The sequence below is a fragment of the Blastocystis hominis genome (assembly GCF_000151665.1).
Source record: "Blastocystis hominis, Singapore isolate B (sub-type 7) whole genome shotgun sequence assembly, scaffold_10".
Taxonomy (NCBI): Eukaryota; class Bigyra; order Opalinata; family Blastocystidae; genus Blastocystis; species Blastocystis hominis.
The window spans coordinates 409931-435142 of record NW_013171817.1 but is presented as its reverse complement, the minus strand read 5'-3'; the positions used below and the strand labels follow the sequence as shown (position 1 = coordinate 435142).

At 51.2% G+C, this 25212-nt stretch overlaps 11 protein-coding genes; 7 read left to right on the top strand and 4 right to left on the bottom strand.

Moving 5' to 3' along the window:
- Positions 1-69: 69 nt before the first annotated feature.
- Positions 70-7240, bottom strand: GSBLH_T00001340001 (uncharacterized protein; the record flags this gene model as incomplete). XM_013039734.1 has 4 exons in its annotated part: positions 70-183; positions 219-6058; positions 6090-6928; positions 6960-7240. The coding sequence occupies 4 exons, from the start codon at positions 7238-7240 to the stop codon at positions 79-81; spliced, it is 7065 nt and encodes a 2354-aa protein (XP_012895188.1). The 3' UTR covers positions 70-78.
- Positions 7241-7819: 579 nt separating this feature from the next.
- Positions 7820-9262, top strand: GSBLH_T00001339001 (uncharacterized protein; the record flags this gene model as incomplete). XM_013039733.1 has 2 exons in its annotated part: positions 7820-7981; positions 8012-9262. Exons 1-2 carry the CDS (start codon positions 7937-7939, stop codon positions 9260-9262), a joined length of 1296 nt encoding a protein of 431 aa, XP_012895187.1. The 5' UTR covers positions 7820-7936.
- Positions 9263-9628: 366 nt separating this feature from the next.
- On the top strand, positions 9629-10627 carry GSBLH_T00001338001 (uncharacterized protein; the record flags this gene model as incomplete). Its single annotated transcript, XM_013039732.1, has 7 exons — positions 9629-9734; positions 9767-9827; positions 9859-10036; positions 10067-10192; positions 10223-10309; positions 10340-10492; positions 10523-10627. The coding sequence occupies 7 exons, from the start codon at positions 9629-9631 to the stop codon at positions 10625-10627; spliced, it is 816 nt and encodes a 271-aa protein (XP_012895186.1).
- Positions 10628-12042: 1415 nt separating this feature from the next.
- GSBLH_T00001337001 (uncharacterized protein) lies at positions 12043-12510 on the top strand (the record flags this gene model as incomplete). Its single annotated transcript, XM_013039731.1, has 1 exon — positions 12043-12510. One exon carries the CDS (start codon positions 12043-12045, stop codon positions 12508-12510), a length of 468 nt encoding a protein of 155 aa, XP_012895185.1.
- Positions 12511-12841: 331 nt separating this feature from the next.
- GSBLH_T00001336001 (uncharacterized protein) lies at positions 12842-14524 on the bottom strand (the record flags this gene model as incomplete). XM_013039730.1 has 7 exons in its annotated part: positions 12842-12952; positions 12983-13278; positions 13307-13473; positions 13503-13730; positions 13769-14011; positions 14046-14198; positions 14231-14524. The coding sequence occupies 7 exons, from the start codon at positions 14522-14524 to the stop codon at positions 12867-12869; spliced, it is 1467 nt and encodes a 488-aa protein (XP_012895184.1). The 3' UTR covers positions 12842-12866.
- Positions 14525-14777: 253 nt separating this feature from the next.
- Positions 14778-15893, top strand: GSBLH_T00006251001 (uncharacterized protein; the record flags this gene model as incomplete). The annotated part of the gene is made up of 6 exons (XM_013039729.1): positions 14778-14789; positions 14821-14901; positions 14980-15140; positions 15170-15476; positions 15506-15854; positions 15886-15893. The coding sequence occupies 6 exons, from the start codon at positions 14778-14780 to the stop codon at positions 15891-15893; spliced, it is 918 nt and encodes a 305-aa protein (XP_012895183.1).
- Positions 15894-16423: 530 nt separating this feature from the next.
- Positions 16424-17118, bottom strand: GSBLH_T00001335001 (uncharacterized protein). XM_013039728.1 has 3 exons: positions 17053-17118; positions 16601-17017; positions 16424-16566 (listed from the first exon to the last, which is right to left on the bottom strand). The coding sequence occupies exons 1-3, from the start codon at positions 17096-17098 to the stop codon at positions 16448-16450; spliced, it is 582 nt and encodes a 193-aa protein (XP_012895182.1). The 5' UTR covers positions 17099-17118; the 3' UTR covers positions 16424-16447.
- A 753-nt stretch (positions 17119-17871) lies between these two features.
- On the top strand, positions 17872-19472 carry GSBLH_T00001334001 (uncharacterized protein; the record flags this gene model as incomplete). Its single annotated transcript, XM_013039727.1, has 3 exons — positions 17872-18340; positions 18373-18534; positions 18565-19472. 3 exons carry the CDS (start codon positions 17872-17874, stop codon positions 19470-19472), a joined length of 1539 nt encoding a protein of 512 aa, XP_012895181.1.
- Positions 19473-20615: 1143 nt separating this feature from the next.
- On the top strand, positions 20616-21520 carry GSBLH_T00006250001 (uncharacterized protein; the record flags this gene model as incomplete). The annotated part of the gene is made up of 4 exons (XM_013039726.1): positions 20616-20810; positions 20841-21017; positions 21047-21094; positions 21155-21520. 4 exons carry the CDS (start codon positions 20616-20618, stop codon positions 21518-21520), a joined length of 786 nt encoding a protein of 261 aa, XP_012895180.1.
- Positions 21521-22264: 744 nt separating this feature from the next.
- GSBLH_T00001333001 (uncharacterized protein) lies at positions 22265-22665 on the top strand. XM_013039725.1 has 3 exons: positions 22265-22403; positions 22436-22521; positions 22556-22665. The coding sequence occupies exons 1-3, from the start codon at positions 22309-22311 to the stop codon at positions 22588-22590; spliced, it is 216 nt and encodes a 71-aa protein (XP_012895179.1). The 5' UTR covers positions 22265-22308; the 3' UTR covers positions 22591-22665.
- A 12-nt stretch (positions 22666-22677) lies between these two features.
- Positions 22678-23556, bottom strand: GSBLH_T00001332001 (uncharacterized protein; the record flags this gene model as incomplete). The annotated part of the gene is made up of 6 exons (XM_013039724.1): positions 22678-22797; positions 22831-22908; positions 22939-23160; positions 23193-23281; positions 23313-23411; positions 23442-23556. The coding sequence occupies 6 exons, from the start codon at positions 23554-23556 to the stop codon at positions 22678-22680; spliced, it is 723 nt and encodes a 240-aa protein (XP_012895178.1).
- Positions 23557-25212: the final 1656 nt, after the last annotated feature.

Genomic DNA, 25212 nt, shown 5'->3' with positions numbered 1-25212 from the left:
TCCTCCATCCTCAGCTGGTGAACACTCTCCAAAAAATGTGCCGAAAACAAAATTTACAACAAACAACCCACTCTTTTTTTAATTGAACTCATCCTCCCGCTCCATTACATTCTCTTGCTCGATGCCCTGCGGCCCGTCCTGCTCGATGTTACAGAAGTTCTTGAAATGCTCCGGGCGATGCACCTACCCATTAACCCCATCCCTCTTCCCTCTCCTACCGGATCGTAGTACTCCTTCGGCACATCCGGAACCACGTCGTACGGATCGTTGGCTCGGAACTGGCTTCCCCGGAAGTTGTAATTCCAGCTGTTCTCCGCGGGCACCAAAAAGCTTCCCAAAAACTTGTCGCTAAACAGCACCGAGCACGTGTGGAACATCGTGTTCTCGTCGAACCCCGTCGTGTTCGCGCCCTGGTCCTTCGACAGCCGGCCCCAGTCGTAGCCCTCCTTCGTGATGTTGTAGCCCGCCACGGAGACGGAGCCCGGAATGAACGAGCACGTGATGATCGCCGTCTTCTTCCCGTCCCACGACGGATTCGTGTCCATCATGTGCGAGTGTGTGTAGACGTCGCGCGACGACAGCGCGTGCAGCTCGCGCGCCTGCGTGTGGATCCACCCCAGCGGCTCCAGGCCCTCCAGCAGCTCGTGCTGCGGGAGCTGGTCGGGGATCTTGACCGCCATCTGCGAGCCCATCTGCGGCGGCAGCACGATCAGACGCACCTCCATCGTGTGCGGGTCGTCCGGGAGCGACACGCCGTACAGCAGACCGCAGATCTGCGTGCGGAGGTCGGCGATGCAGACGAACTGCTTGAAGAGGTTGGATGGGAGCACGTAAGCGTTCTCGCTGTCCAGACTGGTGGCCACGTGGAGGTTCTGCGCACGCAGAGGCAGGTTGGCGGTGGAGATCGCGCGGACGCGCCAGTCCGCACGCGACGAGAAGGTCTGCTGCTCGTACTGCGAGGTGGTGGTGGAGGTCATCTCCTCGCCGAACACGTTGGTGGTGCGCGTGGTCACCGAGACCATCTGGCTCTGGTCGCGGTCCTGCGACTCGATCTCCGCCATCTGCTGGCGCTGCTGCGAGGGCGGCGCGATCGGCATGCCCAGAATGATGTCGCGGATCTCGCTCTGCGTGAGCGACGTCACCGACACGTTGTTGTTCTTGCTGTAGTACGCCAGAATCATGTCGGTGAGGTTGTGCTCCACTTCGATCCACTGCTCCGCGGTGAACGTCGGCCACACGTGGTGCGGCTGCGTGATCGTGTCCGCCGTGGGGCGCAAAATGGCCGCGGCCTGCACGGGGTTCAAGCGGATGGCGCGGAGAATCAGGATCAGACGCGAGAACGCGGTGTACGACGAAATCGTCTCCAGCCAGTCGTCGTAGAGATTGAAAAGATCGTTGCGCGGACCCGTGGCTTTGAGCACGTGGTCGCTGATCTTCTCCACCTTGCCCAGCGCAGCGAACGGAAGCTGCATCTCCGACGTCTTCAGCACCGTGTTCGGGAAATCGACCAGCATGCCCTGCATCGCGTCCATCAAGTTCTTGCGCGTCACGATGATCTGCTTCGGCTGCTCCTCCACCGGCGTGCTGTGCATGATCGCAGCGATCTCTTCGGCCGTCTTCCACTTGGCCAGCTGCGTCAGACGCTTCTGTCCCGTCCAGACCGACGTGTGGATGACCTTGAGGAAGAGCTGGCCGGAGCGAGGATTGAACACGGAGACGAAGCCGTTCATGGGCTTGGTGGTGGTGTTTCCCTCGTGTGTGGCGTGCATCGTCACACGATACACGTTCTCGTCGTCCACAATCCACACCACCTGGTTGCTGAACAGCTCCTGGTAGTTCTGGCTGCTCAGCATCGGCTCCGTCGGCTCCGACGAGTACAGCTGCAGGCCGCTGCGAATTCGGTCGCGCAGCACGCTCAGCGAGGGGTTCGCCTTCATGATTCGCGCCATCGCGCGCTGCAGCAGCAGCTTCGATCCCGGAATGTAGTGGCCGAAGCCGGAGTACATGTTGTACGCGAGATCCACGCCCAGCAACACTCCGGTCGAGGAGGCGTACGTGGTCATCGAGTCGGAGATGTAGTCCAGGAACTTGGCGCGGCAGTAGCGCTCGATATCGTGCGAATCGTAGTCGCCCCAGCGCAGCTGGACGTCCAGCCAGTACTGCTGCGTGGGCTGGTCGGTGAACTCGTCGTGGTCGTCGTGGAGAAGCGAGGGCTTGCAGGTGTTCCAGCGATAGGACGCGTTGATCACCACGTCCGAACTCGAGCTGTTCATCTTGTACGACTTGCGCGGATGGATCGTCATCTTCTCGACCGAGCTGATCGCCAGATCGTCCAGCACCTGGTCGAACACCTGGCAGAGATCGATCACGATGTTCTCGTGGATCTTCTGCCACAAGTGCGATCGGAAGATCTGGATCAGACTGATCTTCAGCGTGGGGATCTTTCCGTGCATGAAGATACCCGTCAGGTCCAGCTGCACCTGGAAACCCACGTACACGTTCGCTCGGTTGATCGTCGGAGACCACCACAGCGTGAACCGACGATTCGGAATCTGGTTCAGACCGCTGCGCTGCGCGTTCGTCAGCTTCTTGTACTTCATCTGCTCCTCGAAGCCCGAAGCCTTCTCCCAGAACAGTCCCTCCCAGGTCGGGAAGCCCGTCGCCTTGAACAGCGTGTGCTCCAGAATGTTCTCCACGCCGCCGAGGTGCTGGATCACATCCGTGCGGTAGTTGTTCAGGTTCCACAGGCGACCATCGTGGCTCTGGTGCGTCCACCACATCTGATTGTAGCGCAGCAGCGTGTACTGCTTGAACACCAGACGCACGCGGTAGCCCTTATCGTACGCCAGCGTGTGCCGGTCCTTCTGGAACAGCGTGCTGATTCGCGGAAGACCGCGGTCCCAGCTCTCGCTCAGATCCTCGTACGTCAACCGGCGGTTGATCGCGTTGGCCTCCGCCTTCTTGGACGTGTACTCCGCCCACGCTTCTTGCGACGACTCGATCTCCGACAGCCACGGCGTGATGTAGCGCGACAGGTTGGGAATCAGCTGGTCCTCCTCGTGGGACATTCCGTTTCGGAAGTGCGTGATTCCCGTGGAGGTCTGGCGCGAGTAGGTGAGGTCGCTCTGCGGAATCAGGATGTGTCCCATCGACATCATGCCCAGTCCGCCCAGCTCCTTCGGCGTGTAGAAGACCACGGGCGGGAAACGCGACGGCATCTTACTGTTCAGTCCGATCTTGATTCGCGTCTGGATCTTGTTCTCGCACTTCACCAGAATGTCCAGCATCTCCTCCGTGTTGATCACCGCCTCGCGGAAGTACGCCATGAAGTTGATCAGCGCCGTGTTCCACTTGTTCGCCACCTTCGTGAACGTCGTGCCGCCCGAACTCATCAGCACCTGGCGAATGTGGTTCTCGAACATCCGCTGCTCCTCTTCGGTGACGCGCAGGAACGCCACGGCGGTCTGCTCCTTCGTGCTTTCGTTCTGCAGCGGCCAGATGCCGTCGCGCGCCTGCACTTGCTGCTCGCGCGGCATGCGGCACTTCGGGAGAATCCGGACCTCGAATCCGCACATGTCGAAGAGGAAGTTGGGGTTGTCCTGCGAGTACACGCACACGAAGCTCTTGTCCCACTCGAACGTCGTCAGCGAGCGAGGAATGCGCGACTTCATGTTCCAGAACACGGCGCGGCCCAGATTCACGTCGTGCTTCATGAGACGCATGCGGCTGTCGCGCGGCCAGCACTTCTTGTTGTTGTAGCCCACGATGTTTTCGTTGTTGGGATCGGGGTGCTCTGTGAGGTACTGCTGGATCAGATCCTTCGCTTCCTCCGCGGTGAAGCGGAACACGATGTACACTTTGTCGATGTAGCGAGTGTAGAGACGGATGGGATGGCGAATCTCCGTCTCCGTGTCGTGGAAGGAGCAGTATTTGTTCGGCATTGTGGGGGGACCGGCCAGCTCGGAGGCTCGGTGCATTCCCAGAAGCAGCAGGTCCAGAATCAGTCCGTAGTACTGGAAAATGAAGCCTGCGAACTGCAGTCCGGTGATCAGACCGTAGTGATTCACGTGCTCCATATCTTTGTAGGTGATCTTCACGTTGCTCTTCTTGCTCATGTAGTCCGCAATGTTGTGGTCCACGATCAGACGCAGCAAGCGGCTCAGCAGAATCGGGTCGATCTTCTCGTACACCTTGTCCAGCGTCGCCTCCATCAACACATTGCATTCCCCATTCTCGCACGACCAGAAATCGGTCAGATTGTTCACGCCCTGGCAGAACTTGTACACCAAATAGGGCTGCGGCTCCTCGTCCGAAGGCTTGATCCAGTTCGGGAACAGCTTGCGGCGATCGGCCTCGTACCACAGATACTGATCCAGGTAGGCGTCCGTGATCTTCTCCAGCGGATCAATCTCGTACACGGGCAACAAATGGCTGTGCAGGTCCAAGAACTGCAGCTTCACGTCCTTGAAGACTTGCTGCGTGAGCAGATAGCGCTTGATCTGCTGCAGCGTCTCGTGCGGATTATCGTAGCTCTGCTCGATCAGACCCATTTCCTCTCGCTGGCTCTGGTTCATTCGGCTGTTGCTGTTGTAGTTCTCGCGGAGTCGCTCCAGCGCCAGCGTCAGCATCTTTGTGTCGTGTTTGTACTGCGTGGGCGGGAACGGGATCGGCGAGAAGTGCCGAGACTCCAGCCAGTTCACGGCGGTCTTGTAGATTGCGACTCCTTCTTCCTCGCTGATGTACGGACCGTCCTTCAAAAAGTTCTGCTGGCGCTCCTGCTCCTTCTTCAGGAACAGACGCGTCAGTCGCCCCACGTTCTTCTTGCACACCGTCTTGTCCACGGTCGCTCCGCGGCGGATTCGCTCTCGGTTGTAGTGCGCCACGTTGGTCCACCAGTCCGCTTTCGCCTTCACGTAGCGCTGGATCATCGACTCGATCGCTGGCGGCAAGCCGGGCACCTTCCAAGGAATGTTCGCCTTCCAGCACCGCCACGCCTCGCTCAGATGCTGCGCGATCGTCTTGCTCTTGTTGTTCTTAATGCCCTCCGGCATCATATCCTGGATGTCCTGCAGCACCGCAGCGCGCAGCTCCAAGTCGTACTGACTCTCCACGCGCTGCTTGGTCACCGTGTGCGGCGTCGCGTCGCTGTGTCGACCCTCGAACTGACGAGCCAGCAAGTTCTGCAGCCACCGCTCCAGCAGCGGGACGATTCCGCGCAGGAAGAACAGCCACACGCGCCAGCCGGGGAACCAGAAGCCGCAGCCCGGGCCCTTGCCGACCGCGCCGGTGTTGAATCGATAGTAGATCACGTGCTTCAAGTCCTTGCACATGCGGACTTGGCGCATCAGGCGGTACTTGTAGCGGTACATTCCGGTCAGCTGCCCGATGTGCGCGAACGCGTACTGCAGACCGTCGGCCAGCTGGAACGCATCGATGTTCCCCAGTCGGAACTGCACGTGGCAGTCGACGATGATTTTGGTCAGACGCAGAATCTCGCGCGTCAAGTGGAAGGCGTTTCCGAAGCGGGACTTCTTTCGCTCCTTGGTCGTCAGCACCTTGATCGGCTTCAGGTTGAAGTTGTAGTCCAGATGCAAATAGTTCAGGCCGCGGCGGTGAATCAGCAGATTCAGCGTGTTGAAGCCCTGCCGCACCACCTGCAACCCGGCTTCCACCCAGTCCTCCTCCGTCGTCTTGAAGAACTTCGTCGACCGCAACGACCGCAGCAGGTCGCGGCGCTTCTGCGCCTTTGGCGGCTTGCGGTGCAGCTGGTTCATCACCCAGCCCTTCAGCAGCTTCTGGTAGCTGACCTTCACCTTCAGCGGGAGCGTGTAGGACACGTGCTCGCGGTACCACGAGTTCACCAGCGGAACGTCGAAGCAGCGGCGTGTGCGTCCGGACCGCAGATTGAACGGGCGCGGCGCGTTGTACAGCGCGATGCCTTCCGCCGTGGTCGCTAGAAGTGAGAAACTGGAAGGGAGGAGAGTACGGAGGAAGAGAGATTCGTCGCTCAGGAAGGGAAGATCCGCCTCATCGAGAACGATGTCCTCGTCCAAATCGACTTCCTATCCATGACGCAGGCTGTGCAGAACGTACCACGACGCTGTGCGCGTTCGCAGACTCGAAGGCGGGAATCGGGTTGATGATCGGATCGTAGTAGAAGGCAGGCTGGTCGAGATCGTTGGTCTTGATCACCGCCGACGCCGCGTAGTGATAGAACGGGATGGAAACGTGCTTCGTTCTCTCATTGTACATGTAGGGATAGGCGATCTTGTACTCGGTTCGGATCGGGTTTCGAATGATGATCTTGTTCACATCGTTGAACTCGTTCCAGTCCTCATCCACCTCCACATCGCGGTCCAAAGGCTCGTACTTCGGACCGCCAGGAATCGCCAGGTTGAGCGCCTTCGCAGTGAAAAACGAGTTCTTGTCGAAGAGATAGAAGTAGTTTTGGTCTGTAATGTCGGTCACTAACTGGTTGCTCAGTCGATACAGATTCCCCATGATCGCGATCGAGAGATGCCACTTCTTGTAGGAGGGACCGTTTGTGTATTTGGTGTCTTCGCTGAGCGCTTTGTGGTCGTAGAACCAATCGATGACCGCTGCGTCGTCCTCGGGAGAGAGGTCGGGCATCTGGATGGCGGAGAGCGGCTCCACATCCAGGATGTTGTCTCCGTAGTCGAGAGGAGGCTCTTCATCATCGAAGGGAGGGAATCGCATTCGCTTGAAGTTTCGACGATCACGCTTCTCTCGCCGCATCATCATCCACATCGTCGACCACTGCGCAATGAAGATGGGCTCGATCACCATCGGAACCTCGTTGACCAGGGTTATAGCACCTGTGATGTGATAAAGCACCTTGACATCGCGGATCTGCTCCCATGGCATGGGCATATTCTCCAGCAGCTTCAAGATTGCGTGAGGCATAAATCTAATCGATAAGGTGCAACAACGAAGATTACTTCAAAGCGCCCAAGTAGATACGCTTATCATTTCTGAATTTACGAGACGACATGTCGCCGTGATCGCGCACAATCTTTCGAAGGTGTTCCACAGGCATTTCGATAGTTTGCATACTAACAATCGTTCCCTTCTCGGATTGGTGAAATTTCTTCACTCTCTTCTGTTGCCACTTACGGGCACGGATGATAAGAGCTTCATCAAGCTGTTGCTGCTGTTCCAGCTCTATTTGCTTTTGGATCTCATCATCATCTTGGGGTGACGATTGAAGGTTGCTACTCATTTAAATTTGATATGATTAGCAAATATTGCCTTCTCAGAAAGAGCACTGCAGAATATGGAGAGGAGTTACGATTTGCAAGAAAAATGAATAGGCACATTTGTTTTAAAATTGAATCTGTTGACTCTGTCATAAATGGAACGCTAAAGCGGTTGTAATCATATCGTAATAGGAATCACTCGATCTTTTAGTATGGTCAATGAAACTATACAACGAAAGGTTGTTGTTTGCTTTCGTATAATATAATTTGATGAAAAGGTCAATACAGAGTCTAGTTGTCAGTGCAAGTACTCAATATATATATATATATTCTTTGAAGATCGTATTATATGGAAAGAAATATTGCATCTTGTATGATTTAAACTCAAAACTATACACATTTAATAGCAAGAAAGCTCTAGAAGATGCTAGATTGCCTGTTTTCAATTATACATAATGTTCATGACAAAATAATATGTTGCATTATCCATATGGCTCCCACCCTTTCATTTCACATTATTGTTATGATTTCTTGTTACACTACAGATTCGGGTGTGTTTGATGAATCGTATATTTCACAAAAATATATTAAATCAAAAGAATAAACTATTCAGTTTATAACAAATCTCGTTTGTGCCCCAAACAATCGTTTATAGAAGACTTTCTATTTATATATTTAAATTGAGTAAGCCTACTAACTCGAAGATTCATGTATAGAGTATGAATTCAGCTCAAAGTGGAAACTTATTAAAACTTGGCTCTTTGGTAGTTTTAGACACTTGATCTTATCTCTAGGATAAGCCCGTAAGAGCTTCGATGGATAGTAACGTAATCCCCTCCACTACTTCGGGTTTGTCTAAATCCTCTCCGTCTGGGCTTGCTACAGTGAAGCCCGGTCAACCCGGAGAGCCAGTAAAGGAACAGGAAGATTATCCCCATTATGAACCCTTCTATCGAGCGAGTCCTTTTGCACATCCTGTTATGCCCACCAAGAACTACGATCCTCCTGAAAAATGTCATTATGTCAATCGTGCAACCATCATGAAACATCCGCCCATTGCCCCTGCTCCAATTCCAGGAGAGTATCCTCGCGGCTTCTCTGACGAAACCATTCAGTATGTTTCGGACCTCCGCAAAAGAATCATGCCCTTCATAAAGTTCGATGTCGTGACCAATCCTCCCCCTGAGGTGGAATACGACGTGGGAGGGTTCCAGCGTCCCAAAGTCGAAGTGGACATCCCTCTGGAGTTCCTCCCTCCCGACCCAGAGCGCGTCAAGAAGCAAGAGGAGGCCAAGACCAAGTCCGAAGAGGCCGAGAAAGCAAGCACAGCCTCCCAGTCCTTCGTGGTCGAAGCCGAAACCAAAATCGCTCAAGCCGAAGCCAAGCTCTCCGCCGCCACCGCCGAATCCGATTCCCAGGCCTTCGCGATCGCGAAGGAAGTCATCGAAGCGGTCGCCAAAGCGCGGCCGAAGCTCACCGAGGCCACGCAAGCGAAGGAAGCCGCCGTCCAGGCCGCGAAGGCCTCCGGCTACGTCAAGGCCTCCGAGTTCGCAGACGCCGCGACGCAGTCGGTGGCGGGAGTGGAAGACCTGCAGTCGCGCTGCTCGGCGGTGGAAACGCGCGCGAAGAACGTGCAGACCGAGGTGGAGAAGCGGAGGGCGATGCGAGAGGCCGTGGAGCTGGCGAGGAAGGCGATGGAGCTGGTGCTGGCGGCGAACGAAGCGGCGAGTGAAGCGGAGAGAAAGATGGGAGAGATCGAAGAAGCGATTGAAGTGGAAATCGTGGAAGCGGCCTCGCGGTCCATCGCGGAATCGGCGCGGACCGCAGAGTCGAAGGCGAACGAGGCACAGCAGATGTGGGAGAGAGCGAGGCAGGCGGCGCAGAGATCGGGGAAACAAGAAGCGAACGACGCGGTAAATCAGGCACAGCAGAAGATCAATCAGGCACAGTCCGCGGTGGAGAGGGCGAGAGAGGCACAGAACAATGCACAGGAGAGAGCGGAGTTGATGAAGAAGGGCTGCAAAGCGTGTTGTGTTGTTATGTAATTGCCTGTTTGGATGTGTTTGTTTGAATGATATGTTTGCATAAAATCGTACGAGAGTTGTATTGGTTTCGCGGAGTTTGCGGGAAGGCAAAAAGGATGTTTGAATCTACACTTTTCCCACACGGGATAGCTTAAATTTCATTTGCGATTTTATACTGGATATCGCCCTGTTATGCATTTTTCTAATGATTGGTGATCACAATTCCAAAAGAGAAGCCTTGCTACTTGAAAAAAAGACCAAAAATAGTATCATCGAGCGTACAGTGGTCGGCTCTAATCAAGCAATCCAAAAATCACTATGCAATGAAGCGTTGTGAACAGTATTATAAAACAGTGGCTTGGGATGAGCGTTGAAAGTGGATAGCAGATGATAAGGGGTCACATCGTAGATTCATTCGAGATTATGGTCCAACTAAAACCTGGACAACGACCAGAAGATGTTCAGGAAGAAATTAGTGAGGTTGAAATTGGAGGTGAGGTCCTTCACTGTGCACTAATCTGATAGATGTTGAGTGGAATAGTCTTGATGTCAAGAAGGGCAGATCCGGAATCTGTATTGTTGCGTCGTAGCGTTTAATTTGCTCATGTTCATGTTAGGGGCAATGGTTCTCTGAAATATCTTAATAAGGTGGAAATGCGTTTATCGAAAATCCCCGGAGTGGAAAGAGCCAGATTGACCTCGGGACGCGGTGTGACGAATGCAAAAGCGAGATCTGTCAAGGAAAAATGCAGTAGCGAAATTATGTTAGATGAGAGTGCCGTGAACACTCTGAACGTAGTCCTTTTCTGTCCACTTCATCTCCAGCTTTCCATCGACTACGCCATGGGTCAGCTGCGCATGCTGCGCGGTAGTCTCGCCACGGCGAAGGAAGGAAACATTCGAGGTCGTCTCCACCTCAAGACCAACAACATTCTGATGGTCGGCTCTTCCGTATCCTCCTACTCCCAATCTGATGGCTAGTACTGCGTGAGCGGCCGCATCCGCTACCACGAGCAGGATTTCCCGCTGACGGACGCGTCGACGCTGACCTGGTTCGCGTCCCGCGCGGTTTGCACGGGGTTGGGCGGTGACGGATAGGGACAGATGCCCGTGCAGGTGGCCACAGGCCCCGTGTTCACGCCCGTGGCGGAGGACGCCGGCAAGCGCGTGCGCCTGCTGGTGAACTACAAGGGCTCCTCGGTGGAGTACGACATGGACTGCGTGAAAGTGTCGCAGGAAATGGAAGATGAGGTGGGCGACGCGAGCGGAGTGTGACGGTAGATTAACCTGCTGCTGAAGAAGAAGCGAGCGATGCGGAAGGATCTGATCGGCACTTCGGACCTCCCTCCCGAAGACCAGGCGAGTGGGCGTTCTGGCTTGGGCTGAGGCGTAGAGGCGAAGAAGGCCGGCAACTTCGCGGTGCAGGCGAACAAGAACGGGCTGCAGCTGATGAAGGGCGGCCGCACGATCTACAACGAAGAGTACGGCCCCAACGCGTTCGTGTCGTCGATCCGCGGGGAGCCCGAGAGCGCCAATCTCTTCATCGAGGGCAAGCAGATCCAGCTGAACTTCGCCTCCAGCGAGGACTGCGTGGAGTTCGTCCTCGCGGCGCGCGCCTACTCCGCGTACGACAAGCTCCGCATGATCTGCTCGCTGCCGACCGTGGACAAGGAGCAGAACCCCAACGTGTCGATCATCAACGCCATCATCCAGGCCGGATCGGTCATCGAGCCCTACACCTGGGGCGAGCTGCCGGAAGTCGAGCCCGAGCAGCCCGACCTCGAGGACCGCGACCTCCAGAAGATCGCCGACACCGTCAAGAAGCTCGTGAACGATCGGCGGATCAGAGCATCCGCGTATGCCGTGATGATGGGCGTGCTCAGCGCGGCCAGTCGCGGCTCGCTGCCGCTGGGTCTGCCGCGGCCGCAGACGTGGATCGAGCCGGAGAGCGAGGAGGAGCCGGAGGAGCCGCCGAGCGAAGAGGAGCCGGAAGTTGCCGCGCCGGAGATGGGAGAGGCAGCGATGGACATTAACGGTCCGGTGAGCGAGGAAGAGGTGGCACGACGCATCGTAGGAGGAGTGAAGGGGCTGGTTGAGCGTAGGAAAGCGCGCAGGGCAAGGAATGGTCGCTGACCATCGACCACCTCAAAAAATTCAAGAAGTACTTCGTTGAGAGAGAGAAGAACGGGCTTATCGCGAACAAGGACGCGTCCGTCGTGTTCGCTAATTGCGGACTAGATGAGGATGCGATCAACCACATGTACGCAGCGAGGTGGTTTGCCGTGGCTCATTCCTAGCGAGCGGATGGTGACATCCGACACGTCTCGTTTCAACTTCGCTCAGTTCCTTGTCATCATGTACATCTGCAAGGTCGCTCCCTTTTCTCTCCTCTCACCCCCAGCTCGCGTATGACGGAAAGCCAATACCCGAATCCCTTCCCGACGAGCTCGCCATCGTGCTGGGCCGCTCCTCCCCCAAGCCCGAGAAATCCCCGAAGCCCGAGAAATCCCCGAAGCCTGAGAAGTCGCCCAAGCCTGAGAAGTCGCCGAAGAAAGAGAAGGAGATGAACTGGGAGATCAACGAGGCCGCCAAGGCGAAGCTGCACGGCTTGTTCATGAAGCAGAGCGGCGGCGAGGCAGAGCTGCCGATGAAGAACGCGATCAAGCTATTCGAGCAGTCGAAGGTGAAGCGAACGGAGATCCGCGACGTGTAGGAGTCGAGAGAAGCGAGTGAGCGATAGCATTCTCCTGGTGTGTGGCAGAAAGGTCGATGCGCTGAACGAGAATCAGTTCGTGGCCTGCATGCTGATGTTGAACGCGCTGCAGAAGGGCGCGGCACTGCCCGCGAAGCTGCCGCCCGCGTACGAAGAGCTCTTGGGAGAAGGCAAGAAGAGTCGCGGCAAGAAGCCATCGCCGAAGGTTCCGAAAGACGTCGACGAGAGCGAGGAGGAGGGAGACGAAGAGGAAGAGGAAGAAGAGGAAGATGATACGTGGGTGCTGGACAAGAAGACGCACAACCAGCTGCGAAAGATGTTCCGAAACCTTAGCGAGGACGAGGATCTCATGGCCAACGCCGTGGCTCTCAAGGAGTTCAAGCGGTCGAGAGTCGACGATCAGGGCATTAAGAGAGTGATGAGGCTGGTGCCGCGCGGACAGAAGGAAGGTGTAACAGAAGGCCAGTTCATTGTGATCATGTTCTTGCTTAGACAAGTTAAGGGAGGCGCAGAGCTGCCTTCTTCTCTTCCAGCCTCGCTGAAGAAGATCCTGTAGTAGCTGTTTTGTTTGGGAGTGTTTGTTGGAGTAGACGTTGTAATCTTGGGTGTTTGTTGGAGCAGATGTTGTAATCTTGGGTCTTTGTTGGAGTAGATGTTGTAATCTTGGGTCTTTGTTGGAGTAGATGTTGTAATCTTGGGTCTTTGTTCATAAGCAGCAGTAATCTCGGGTTTTGCCTTTCCTTTATTACTCCTGATCAGTCTAGCTTCGAACATACTTAGTGAACAGCCTGATGTCCAGAAAGTCGGTCATATCCTCTATCTCCAGTCTATCGATAATATTGCATGCCTATTCATTTCAACTACCATGCTTGTTTCACAAACAATCCCAGTCCCATTCATTTAACCATTCCCTCACTCCTTATCCAGATAACCTCGCAAAAAATCAATAAACCGCGTGATATCCTCGAAACTGGTCAAATACCCCATCGAAGCTCGCACTACACCTCATCCTTCCTCCTCATGTCCACCTCCTCCCAGCGGGATTCCCTTGTAGCTATCAATCGAATCCGAGCAACTATCCTTCTGCTTCCACAGCTCCTCATACACTTCCTTCGGCTGGTTCAAGTACTTCCGGCACGCTCCCGGGACGCAGTGGCACCCCGTCCGCAAATGCACGTTCGCCCGCGCCGAATCCACCTGCACCGTATAATACCCGATGTAACTCCCATCAGGACGTTTCAAATTCATGGAGAGCACGCCTCCCTGCACGGAGGGGTCCTTCAACGCGTGCTTGCCATACACTTCCACGAGCGGCATTCCGTTCCTACATCGCATCGCGCTCCAAACCTCACGAGTGGTAGAGACTGCTGAGTCCGTCGTAGAGCAGCGCGGTCACCGCGGCGACGTGCTTCTGAATGGCGTGCATTCCGAGCGACTGCAGGGTGTCCAGGCCGATTCCGATGCACGCAATCGCCTGGAAATTGATGGTTCCGTCCTCGAACTTGCTGGAAGGCCGGCTCTGGGTCTCACGATCCATTCGATCTCTACGTGGAACTTGTTGAAGCGGGTGAGCTCGCTCGCCAGAGACACCGTGCCACCGCCCCAGTACACTTTGTCTAGCACGCCTACCACCGCGTTGCGCACCAATAACGCACCAATTCCCGTGGGGAACCCGAACATCTTGTAGAAGGAGAGCGAGACGAAGTCGGGATGGACTTGGGAGAGGTCGAGAGGGTTGGTGGGGACGAACGCGGCGGCGTCCAACGCGACGAGCCACTGCGAGCCCTGCAATGGAAACAGAGAAACAGACAAACGTCGTTGAAGAAGCCGTTCTGGACGTCTTTGATCCAATGGAGCGGGTATTTCACGCCCGCGAAGTTGTCCTCCGCGGGGAAGGCGAAGAGGCTGAAGGTGTGGTTCGGGTTGAAAAACGGAGAGGTCTCAGAGTAGGATACTTCGAAGGTTCCGCTGGATGGAAGGTCCTCCTCGTTGACTGCGCGGAAGCCACCGCCGTAGCGATAGGCGTACTCACGAATACCGATAACGGAGTTGTGGCACTGAAAGGAATGAGGAGAGTGAGACAATGAATACTTCGGAAAGATAGTAATACTTGCTGTTTTTCGTCCAGGGGAAGATCTCACCGATGATATGGAGCGAATTCGTTGCTCCACTTGTGAAAATCACACTGTACTCGGTTGCAGTAGTGTTGAAAAAGGACAGAACTTGCGTACGAATATGTTCAACCTGCAAGTCAGGGGATATAAGTGATTGAATACCAATTCTTCTGTTTTCTTGCTTGAGGGGTTAACGCTATGTGTATTGCCAAGCAGGAAATCAAGAAGCAAATCGTTGCACTTACGAACCTGCGATTCTTGATAGACTCCTGCTCCTGTATAGTCCAAGTACACTGCTCCATGGACTCGTTTCAATTCGCGCTCTCGAATCTGGTCAAGTTTTCCACCATACCCATAATCCTTGCCAAATTTCTTAATAAAATTGTCAAAGTCCAGCAGAGATCCCTCTTCCTCCTCAATATCACTATTCTCGTCATCATCATCGAATTCCTGCATAATAATAGGAATTATGCAGAAGAGAAGCATCAAGAGGTATAAATACTTCATTAGGAGCGTACAAAGATTCTATTCAACAAGTAATAAGATAAATACAATACAGAATAAAATAGTTGTGATTTTTGGACTCATCGAATTGTAAAGTTGAGGATGTTATCTCAGGCCTGTACAATGCTGTACAGGTGTAGAAACCAATTCGTTTTCAAATCGAGTCTTTTAGGAAGATCAGCAATTTACAGTGTTGGTCTGCGACATGAATCAACAGGTAATAGGTTGTAAATCGCAATTTCAAGTAGATAATGAATTTATTCCTATTCCTTCTCGTCCTCGCTGGAGACAAGAGATTGAATTACCCGAATATGCTGCTACAAATGTCCGTAAGGCGTGTAAACGCTATTTGCACCGAAATCGCGAGCAGCAATGGAAGGAGTTTGCTTTTTCCTTTTTGTGCTTAGAATAGGTATTTGGCGATGGTGAGATCACGTGAGGTACATAAGGATTTTGTGAATTGGGGTGATGGAGTTCTTTCCAACCAAGATCCGTCGGAAATGATGAAGCCGCTCATTTACGACGAGTTGACATCCGTCGTATACGCAGAATATCGCATCGCTAAAAAGTTCGTTCATGTCTGTTTTCTCAGTCTAGCTACGCTGTTTCTTCTCGGATTCTCTCCGATATCTCACTTCACCTCTCCCCTACCTTTTCCCCAAAACGCTTCCTTGACATCGGTAGTGGCTGTGGCGCTTCGACGCTGTACCCTCTTTCTCTCTTCCTTCCACCTTTCAGTTCCGTCCTCAACCGCTTCCCTACCCTCCAGCACATCGTTCTCGTGGATAGCAGCGAATACATGCTCGCCCAATCCACTTCCCTTCTAAACGCACGTCGATCTTCGCTTTCTTCGCCTCTCCCCTCCATCACGACCTACCCCTCGCTGCTCTCCGTCCTCGAAGAGGTTCGCTTCCTCCTCTCCCTCCTATCCAGAAAGAACCCGACTTCGATCTCATCTGCATCGACCGTTTTCTCAGCGAACTTCCATCGAACAAGGCGCGAATCTCCGCCATCGCCATCGCTTGGGGTATTTTCCTCCTCTTCTCTCCCTCATCTCGCAGAGCTTCTTCGCCCTGGCGGCACGCTCCTCATCTCCGAAGCGGGCACGCGATGGGGCTTTCATTTGGTGCGGTGCGCGCGGTCGCTGGTTCTGCGGATGGAGGCGGAATCGAAGCGAGCGGCGGTGGTGGCGCCGTGTCCGCACGATGCGGAGTGTCCGCTGAAAGACAATCGGAAGAACTGGTGTCGGTTCGCGCAGCAGTGCGAGCCGGGGCCGACGGCGGTAGGGGAGAAGAGAGGGCTGGATGGTGTAGGAGTTTAAGGCGAGAAGGAGGGCGGCGGAGGTGTTTTCGTATGTGGCGATGGAGAAGAGGAAGAAGGGAGGAAGGGTGGAAACGGGGAAGGGAGAGAAAGGGGAGAAGGGAAGTGGAAGGAAGGAGGAAGGAAAGATGGGAATGCAAATGGAAACAGAGAATCAAAATGAAAATGAAGAGAATAGCGAGACAATGAGTCAATCACACAGTAAAGCGGAGAATTTAGCTCTCAGTGAAGCGGAGAAACCACAACACCCAATAGCTGAGAATCCAACGCACCCAACAACAGAAAATCCAACGCCTCGATCGACTTCCACTCCGGAGGAAAAGGAGGCCAAGACCTGGCGAGTGTTGCAAACGCCGATCAAGCGCGATCAGCACGTTTTGGTGGACGTTTGCAGTCCCGAAGGCACGCTGGAGCGCCGAATCTTTTCAAAGCGGAAGATGAAAGACGACCTGGAGAAATATCGACTGATTCGAAAGGCTGAATGGGGAGGCGAACTGTCCCTTTGCCTTGTTTGGTTCCAACAAACACAACATCCGTTCCCAAGAATTGGCGAGTTTATTCCTCGTCTTCCTGCTCCTCAGCAACACACAGCTCCTTCTCAGACACGTAGATACCGTCCAGGAACTTACGGATATCCTTGTTGCGCACCAACACGCACAGGTGGATCTGAGAGGCTATTCGTTATCCCTTCTGCCTAAAAACACATACCAGAAATAGACACGGCCTCGATGTCGTTTCCCTCAAGGATGATCTCATCCTTCTGGGCCTCGGACTTGGTCACGGTCACGCCCTCCTGCATATGGATGTGGCGCACACGCTTCTCACCGAGGAAGTTACGGATCTCCACCTTGGTACCGTCCTTGTTGATCGCCACGTTGATGGGGAAGTGAGCGTACACGAAACGCATCTTGTAGCGGTATCCGTGAGTCACACCGGTGAACATGTTGCGGATGTGCGAGCAAATCGTTCTGACCACAGAAATGTTCTTGTGCAGTCCGAACCAGAGATCCACATACACTCTGTTTCCTTCCTTGCGGATGTCCACAAACTGGTGGGAGAAGTCGCGGTGCAGAGTACCACGAGGTCCCTTCACGATCACACGTCGGTTCTTGACGATCACGCTCACTAAAACGATAAACCCGCAAATAACGACTCCCTACCTCCTTCGGGAATTTCCACATGATTAGTAGACAGTGTTATCTTCATATCTCAAAATACCTCTTCTGGGAACTAGGAATTGATGATTATAGAGCATCCATACATCAGCCTTCAGTCATTGTACGTTCAGTGATCGAAATTTATGATAATCAAGGATTCTCGATTTTCCAATTTTCTCTATCAATAGAGCGAATATCACCTCATGATGAAATCAATAGGATACAGTACAGTATACCGATACACCGAGGTGAATGAATCGGGATTCTATCATGTTCTCAAGTTTCAAATAAAAGCGGAAATACTTCCATTCCAAAAATCGATAATCGTGTTTGTATTGTTGATTATCATAAACCACTATACGTGTAACCAAGTCTTGTGACTTAATTCCTTCCAAAATAGGAAGTTGAAATACGAAAAAGCTTTAAGAGAGCGATTCTGTAAGCAGATTGTTTTTTATTTTACGTTTTGTCCAACCTAATTAGTGTTTTAGATTTCTTGGTTACTGTATTTTGATAATACATTATCGTAACTATGGATTTTGGTGGAGGCTGGGACACAAATATTGGCAGTTTAATGTTTAATCAAGATTTTTCCGTATGCGTGGACTGTCCCGCTAACAAGTCTAGGTGTATCATAATACCGATATCCCTTCTGGAAGGAAAGTGACTCTTTCAAATTGGACGGATAAAAATCCTCAGGATCCGAAGCACGACTCTCCGAAACCAGCTTCAGCAGCAGATGACACTCTCTCTCACGAAAGTCGCTCTTGTCGCGCACTCTTGGTTGCTGACTCCTGTGTCAACTGTCGGCAGCTTAGCTACATGTTGACATCCTTTTTCAGTGACTGTGGCGTGCTCTGCTCATTCGATGTCTTCTCCAATCGCAAGCTGCTTTGTAAAATGATCAACGGATGCTTCTATGATATTATTTTCGTACCTCGCGACCTTCTCGAGTCCGATGAGTTCATCAGCGCATTTCCCTATCACCCGCAACAGTGTCCCATTGTTCTCTACGTGTACGTTTTCTCCTCCCTCAATTACCCTCAGCAAACGCCCCACTCGCCACGCGAAGCCCTTCAGTACGTGTGTTCTTCTCCTCTCATTGCAGACTCGTTTTCGCTTCCCTTCCTGCCTCCAAAGTGTCCCTCGACCTTCGTTGGACCCTACCCGATCAGTGCCGAAGTGGTCTTCCCCTTCACCATTCTGGACGTCGCGTACATCATTCTCCAGCACGTCTTTCTCCCCGTCTTTTCCCAATTCGACATGGACGCCGTCGTTCTCGAGTCCAAATGTTTCCCCTTCTCTCTCCCTCTCTCTCTCTAGTCCTCTTCATGAAGCAGATGGTTCTCTCCGGAGCGGACAAGCCCGACGCTCCCTCCTCCTCTCCAGTGGTCATTCCCGTGCTTCCTCGTCGCTCCTCGGCCCTTCCTCGGCCCTCCACAAGCGACCCTCCCCCCGTCGACCCTCCCCACGACGATCGCGCCTGTTTCTCTGCCCTCTCCCGCTCACTCGCAGCCTCCTTTCTCTCCGAGTCCCTCCTCCCTTCGCTCCCCTCCCATCCCTACTACCCCGACATCGTCGACCCTTCGCTCGGCGCCTCCTCCGACTTCTCCCCGCTCCTCGGCCTCGACCTCTTCGCCCTCCCGCCCGCCTTCGATCGCGACACGCTCTGCTCCGCCTGGCGCGCCGACTGGGAGGACCGCCCGCTGCCTTCGCCCTCCCCGACCGACCGCGACGTGCCTCCTCCGCTCGACCGCTCCGTGCTCCTGGTGCGCTCCGGGAAGGGCGTGGAGGTCTCGGGAGACTCGCAGCGCGCGGTGAACCTCAACCTCACCCTGCCCTGCCAGCTCATCGAGCCGCGCGCGCCCTCCAATCCCAGCGAGGTGTGCTTCTACGTGGGGAACCAGCTCGTGGACGCGTCCCCGGTCGACGGCTTGCTGCGGTCCAGACAGGTGCGGCCCGCAGAGAAGAGGGACCGCACGGAGATCCCGCAGTACGAGTTCTCGCTGGAGGAAAAGGCGCTGAAGAGGCTGTGCGCGCGGTTCTACACGCTGCCGTCCAACGCGATGATTCCTACGGGGATGCTGGTCACTCACACCGAGAAAAGGGGAAACGTGGAAACTGAGGAGGGTGAGGAACGACAGAATGGAGAAATGGAGAGAGAGAGGGAGAAAGAAAAAGAGAGAGAGAAGGAAAAAGAGAGAGAAAATGGGAAGGGAAAAGGAAAGGAGAAAGGAAAAGGAAAAGGGAAGGGAAAAGAGAAGACGGGAATGTCCAAAGAAGAAAAGAAACGACTGCATGATTCGCTCTCGGTGTTGTTCCACAGTCTGTTCGATAATTGTAGCTACTTCTTCCCCGAATTTGATAATATTATTGGGTTTAAAACGCTCGCTCGATCGCTTTATGAAGGATACAACAAATGAAGAATGTATTGATAGTTCTTAAAGAGTGCCAACAAAGAAATGAAGAATGAACGTTTTCATGAATTACCTCGAAAGACAATCATTATTTTAATTTGAGTATTATACTACTACTACTACTACTGCTATCACCACCAATACTTTGATTATTACTATACAACTTTTGGTTGGAGTGTTTGTTGAAAATGGAGTGTGATGATGTGTATAACGTGATGATGTTACAAAAAAGAAAATTAGGGAGATACACATTTTTGGATGATTCATTGACAACTTGTCATCTTCGCCGACTTGATGTGGTTACCGAATGAATTCTTTACACTCCATCGTGCCGAAACCATCCGACTTTGTAACACGTTTCCAAACAGGTAACATGTAGGAAAAGCAAGTCGGTCATTGCCTTGATGGGTATGCGTTCTCTGCAGAAAATGGGTTTCGAATTGGAAGAGACAAGGGAAACGTTATAGAAGTACTGGAAATCGCAGGGCAGCAATTCCGCAGAAACATTCCTCCTCCTCCTCTTTATTCCCACAACAATGCCTCGTATGTACCATCGGATCCTTTACAATTTCCGTGTGTAAATTATGAAGATCGATTTGTCGTTATGGGAACTGTGGAAGAAAACAGAATCCTGGAAATTAGGTGTGTAAATGTATGTGAATAGTCACTAGACTTTGCAATTTTCGAAAGCAAGCTGCAGAATTGAAGGAACTAGCGAAAAACCTAAAGACGAATCAGGAAAAGATCGCAGAATTGACAAGCTCCGGCGACCTTGCTTCCTGCTTTGAAATCCATGAAAAAACCAACGACTTTACAAAGAAGGCTACCGAGCTCACTTCCAGTCTTACGGACAATGACGAATGCAATACTCTGCTAGTGAACACGCTGGAATATAAAATGAAAGCAGCAGGAGAGATCTCGGAGTATGAACAAGCACAAATGCTTAAGAATGCTACAGAAGTCTAGATTGATCCAGTACTTTACAAATAGGCGTATAAATCATCACTGGAAGCAATCAAGGGAAAAGCCAATCCAACTATTCAAATGATTGTTGCGTATAGCGATTCATTGGACTTATCCCTGAAGTTGAGTAATTACTTGACAGAATAAGGATGCACTAACACTTTTTGTTTCAAATACATTGCCTGAATGAGCGGGAGCTATTTAAAAGTGGAGAAATACCGGCTGCCTGAGCAAACAATCGATTCAGAAAACAGTGCAGTCATTGCAGTGGATGTGGGAAGTGAATTTACCAAAGTTGCTTATTGGAATCCGGAAGATGGGTGCTCGAGTTTGCTGCCATTATCAGAATCGAATTCAATTCCTACAGCAATTGCATACTCTGTAAGACATGAACGAGTGCGTTCGACCTAGGGACGATATAGCTATGCGATTGGCGTAGAGGCAATTGAGAGATTGCTCATTTCTCCCAAGCAAGTGATTCGTTATTTCCCTGTCTTTCTGAAACATCCGATAACGGATGAATTGATTGCAACCTACTCCTCCCTAACCGCCTGTGAAGTCATTAGCAATGCGGAAGAATCTTTGAGAGTAGAATCGTGCAAACCGTTTACCGTTAGTGGCATATCATTGTAAATAACGAAAGCATAAAGCTCTCCCTGCACGATGTATTCTGCGATTTTCTAGGAGCAGTCAAAGTGAGTTTTCATCCAAGTTGTGATTTCCAGACTCAATCCGAGTCGCATCTCCACAAATCGATCTCTGTCATGTTCCTCGTAGTTCCAGAGATCACCGACGCGTTGCGTTCTTTCTTCTCCGTCGTTTCGCAGCGTCTTTCGATCCAAATCGAGCTGATCGAAACGACGACAAGTCTCTGTCTTTCTTACGGATTCTTTGATAACCACGTTACGAAAAAGCTCATTCTGTTTGACTTCGGATGGGACTCGGTTCGCCTTTCCATCGTGGAACACGCCAATGAATTCCGCGTCCTTCACGAGGCGGAGTTTTCCGAATTAAGCGGCAGTTCGATCGCTTCTTCGCTCGCGAAATCGATTCATAGCCGCTATGTGAACGAATCCTCGTTCTCTGATTGATAGCCAAAAAGCATTCGAGATCGAATCGAGTCGAACTACGCGCATCGAAATCGCGTCGCGCTGAACATTTACGATGCAATGAACAAAACGAAGCGATTGTTCCAGCTCCGATCGATCGATAAGCAAATGAACATCGACAGAACGAACGTCTCCGTCGTCGTTTCGCCGCAGGCGTTTAAGAAAATCGTAGAGCAGCAAATCGAAGCGTTTGATTCACACTTCCAAACGTGGCTCCATGACCATTTCATCGCGCTAAAAGAGTTTGATGATGTTTTGGTCTCTGGAGGCGTCGCGAATTGCAATCTCGTGTACGAGTACTTGCAGAAATTGTTCCCGAACACTGTATTTCGTTCGATGAATTGGATGAATCCACAGTACTTCCCGGATCTGCTGAGCATTTACAATCCAAAAAACAATATGAACGAATCGGTCGCAGTGAGCGGCGCAGCCATTCAAGTGGAAAACACGCAGAAATCGTTGAATTGTAGTGTGCGAGTTGGATGGGAGTGACGGAGGACGAAATTCGCTCCTTGCTTTTCATTGATTTGCTGCCGTACGATCTCTGCATCGAAACCGAAATGGGGTACAAAGTAGTAATTCCGAAGGGAGCGACGATTCCGTGTCGACGAAGCGTGGAAGTGGCGTTGAATGAGGAGAATCAGAAGGAATTATTGATTAATGTATATCGAAAGAAATCGCGAATCGAAAAAGAACAAGAACAAGAACAAGAAGAAGAATTGGAGAAAACAGAAACAAAAGTCAAAGAAGAAGAAAACTCGCCCAATGAAATGAAAGTATCCACGCGTTTCCACTCTTTTCATCATAGAAACTTGGTAGTTTCTGCTTCAAGCTCAACAATCTCAACATCGAAGATCCTCACTCCGTTCTCGATCCATTCCATGATTTCATTTCTAGGTCGGCGTCGCGCTCACCGTCTCTGAAAGCGGTCGAATCTCCGCCACCTGCACTGGATCCTACGAGCCTGACGTCAACATGTCCAAGTACAATCCATTAACCTTCGTTTTAAACTCGCAGCGTCCTGGAGCTCTGTGTCGTTCTCTTCTTTTTAATCCTCGCCTACATCTTCCTGAAAGTTTATTTCCGAGACTCGCGAAGACTTCTCGGAGCGGGTTTGTTCCTCTTTTGCATTGTTTCCTTCAACAAACACTCCATTCCATCTCCTCCAAATAATCCTTTATCTCTTCGGGCGTCAAAATGTGGATTTTGCGACCCGTTTCTTCCGACACGTACGCCACTTGGATATTGTTCTCGTTCATCTACCCATCATTACCAACAATACGCGCTCTCACCTCGCCTTCGAAGTTCTCTTTCAACGCTAACATCGCTGTGTGAACAGCGTCCTCCAGCTCCATGTCTTCGCTCCATCGCTAATCATCACCACGAAATGTCGCACCAACCTTCTCCAAAAACGATTTTCCGCTTATGTAGTTCTTTCCAATCGCGGTGGCATACCAAGAGAAGTACGCGCCCGAGGGATCCACCTGGTAGAGGCGTGGTTTATCTTCGTCGTATCCAATTACAAGCAGAGAGATTCCGAACGGACGGACACCACCGGACTGTGTGTATTCTTGCATGATCGATGCGATTTCCTGAACAAGAATCGTACAGGGTATTTGTTCCTATTTCTAAATAATTAAATGTGCTTCAGTACGTGAAATGTAGCATAGTATGTACTAGCCTTCTTCTGTGCCTTTTTAGCGATAATACGGAAGTCGGGTCCCATTCCAGAGTAGACTACACCTACATGTCAATGGGGGCAAAGCACGCAAACCAATATTTTCTGAAAGAGGAAGAATCTTTTGGATCGAAGATTCTTCAATAAGAATGGTAGGAACCTTTCTTTCTGTGGCAATCACTACACCGTTCGTAGCTAAGCTTAAACGCATCTCCATATCATTACCCGTTACGCCTACGGACATTTTCCCCTTATTGACTGCGTTAAGTGCATACTCGATTTGAAGAAGCTTTCCGGAAGAACTGAATGTGGTTAAAGAGAATGAATAAGAGTGATCCATTGAGTTTATAAGAATTGACAAGAAGTGAAAAATGGAAGAAATATGTCAGATTTTTGGAAATCAGTGATAATAGCTAAGTCTTTGGGACTTTAAAGTATATGCATAATGCACACTCTCCAGCAACTATGGTGAAGATAGGAAGAAAGACTGAACATTGAGGCTGTAAACTGTAGTAATCGCCGTAATTGGAAGTATCTAAGTCGTAACCACCCCATTTTTTAAAGGCAAACGAGCAATCAAGTTTTAGGCAAAATAAGCGATATATCATATTAAATTGACGTTACTTATGAATTCTATTTCCTAGATTTGCTGCTTTTCTTTTCATTTTATGAGCTTACTTATGATTAGTTATCTGTGGGTACTGTTAGAACCCATTTGTTCCATACACGCCATAGGAAAAGACCCTACTCCCCTTCAAACGATAGCTCTGATTTACTTACCGAAACACATTACTGACCATTTTTATATGAACCCTAGAGTATTCTATCTCCAGAAAACGATTCTTCAGTGTTCTGTATTGTTCATAATAACCGCGGTTGTTTAAATCAAGAAACCCCTGAAGTTAGAGTTTTTCGTTGTATAATATCATAATGACAGCTCCATATCGCAAAGTGGCATATCTCAAGCTAATAAACAAATATGCGTTGTCTATTTCCCTAATGTTTGTGGCTCCAATCGTAGTATGCATTCTTGGAATTGTAATTGTGTGTACTGGAAATGCACGAATTAATTCCATTATATCGTATCCATTTTTGTCTACTCTTCACTATAGGTATAATGAAAGGCTAGATCACTATTTCGATATACTCCCACAGTGGAAAGCTATGGAATTTACCGTAAATGAAGTTCCTCTACGTTTATATGAAACACCAAACACAACATATTATCCTGTGGCGGATTCCTGCACAAAAGCTGGTGATCCTGAAGAAGGTTGTGTATTTAGTGCATCTACTTATTATACAACAAACATATCTATTTCTGCAAATGTCCTAAATGTCACTCTCTACACAGTCAATCACACTTCAATTCTATCAGAGTCAATCCCACTCTCATCCACCAAACGTTTGAACCAGAGGGTGTTGGATTGTTGGGATGTCAACACCTGTGTGGATTACTGCAGCAAACGTAACGGAGTCTGGGACTACATGAGCGGAGAATGTGTGATCACCTTCTTTCTCACCAGCATCTGCTACCGTGTTGCGCTAACCGAGGATTCTGCGGTTATTGATCGTTCTGAGTACTTTTTTAAGCCTTGATTTGAGCTAGACGAATCGATCCTTATCACGCAGGCTGTTATTTTTCAGAGTTTTGGTCGCCTGCGATTTACTCAAAGAATTCCTCAGTCTCGGAAATTCCCGTTTCAGTAGTGAACGTGTTTGACCCGATGATTTCTGCGAGCCAAGAAACGAAGGGGTGCAGCGACGACAAGCTCTTTTTAGGCATCGATGCGGGATGTTTCGGAACCTCGAAGCTGCAGCAAACGCGTTCTGGGAAGATTTTAATCATTGTTGGCGGTGTGTTGATTCTAGTGGAGCTGGTTATAATGTTCATTGTGATGTCTGTGTACGTCTATCAGAAGCGTCGCGTCAATCCGCGAATTTTAATGTCCAACTCGTTGGAGGACATTTTCACTCCATATTCGTTAGATGAATTGGT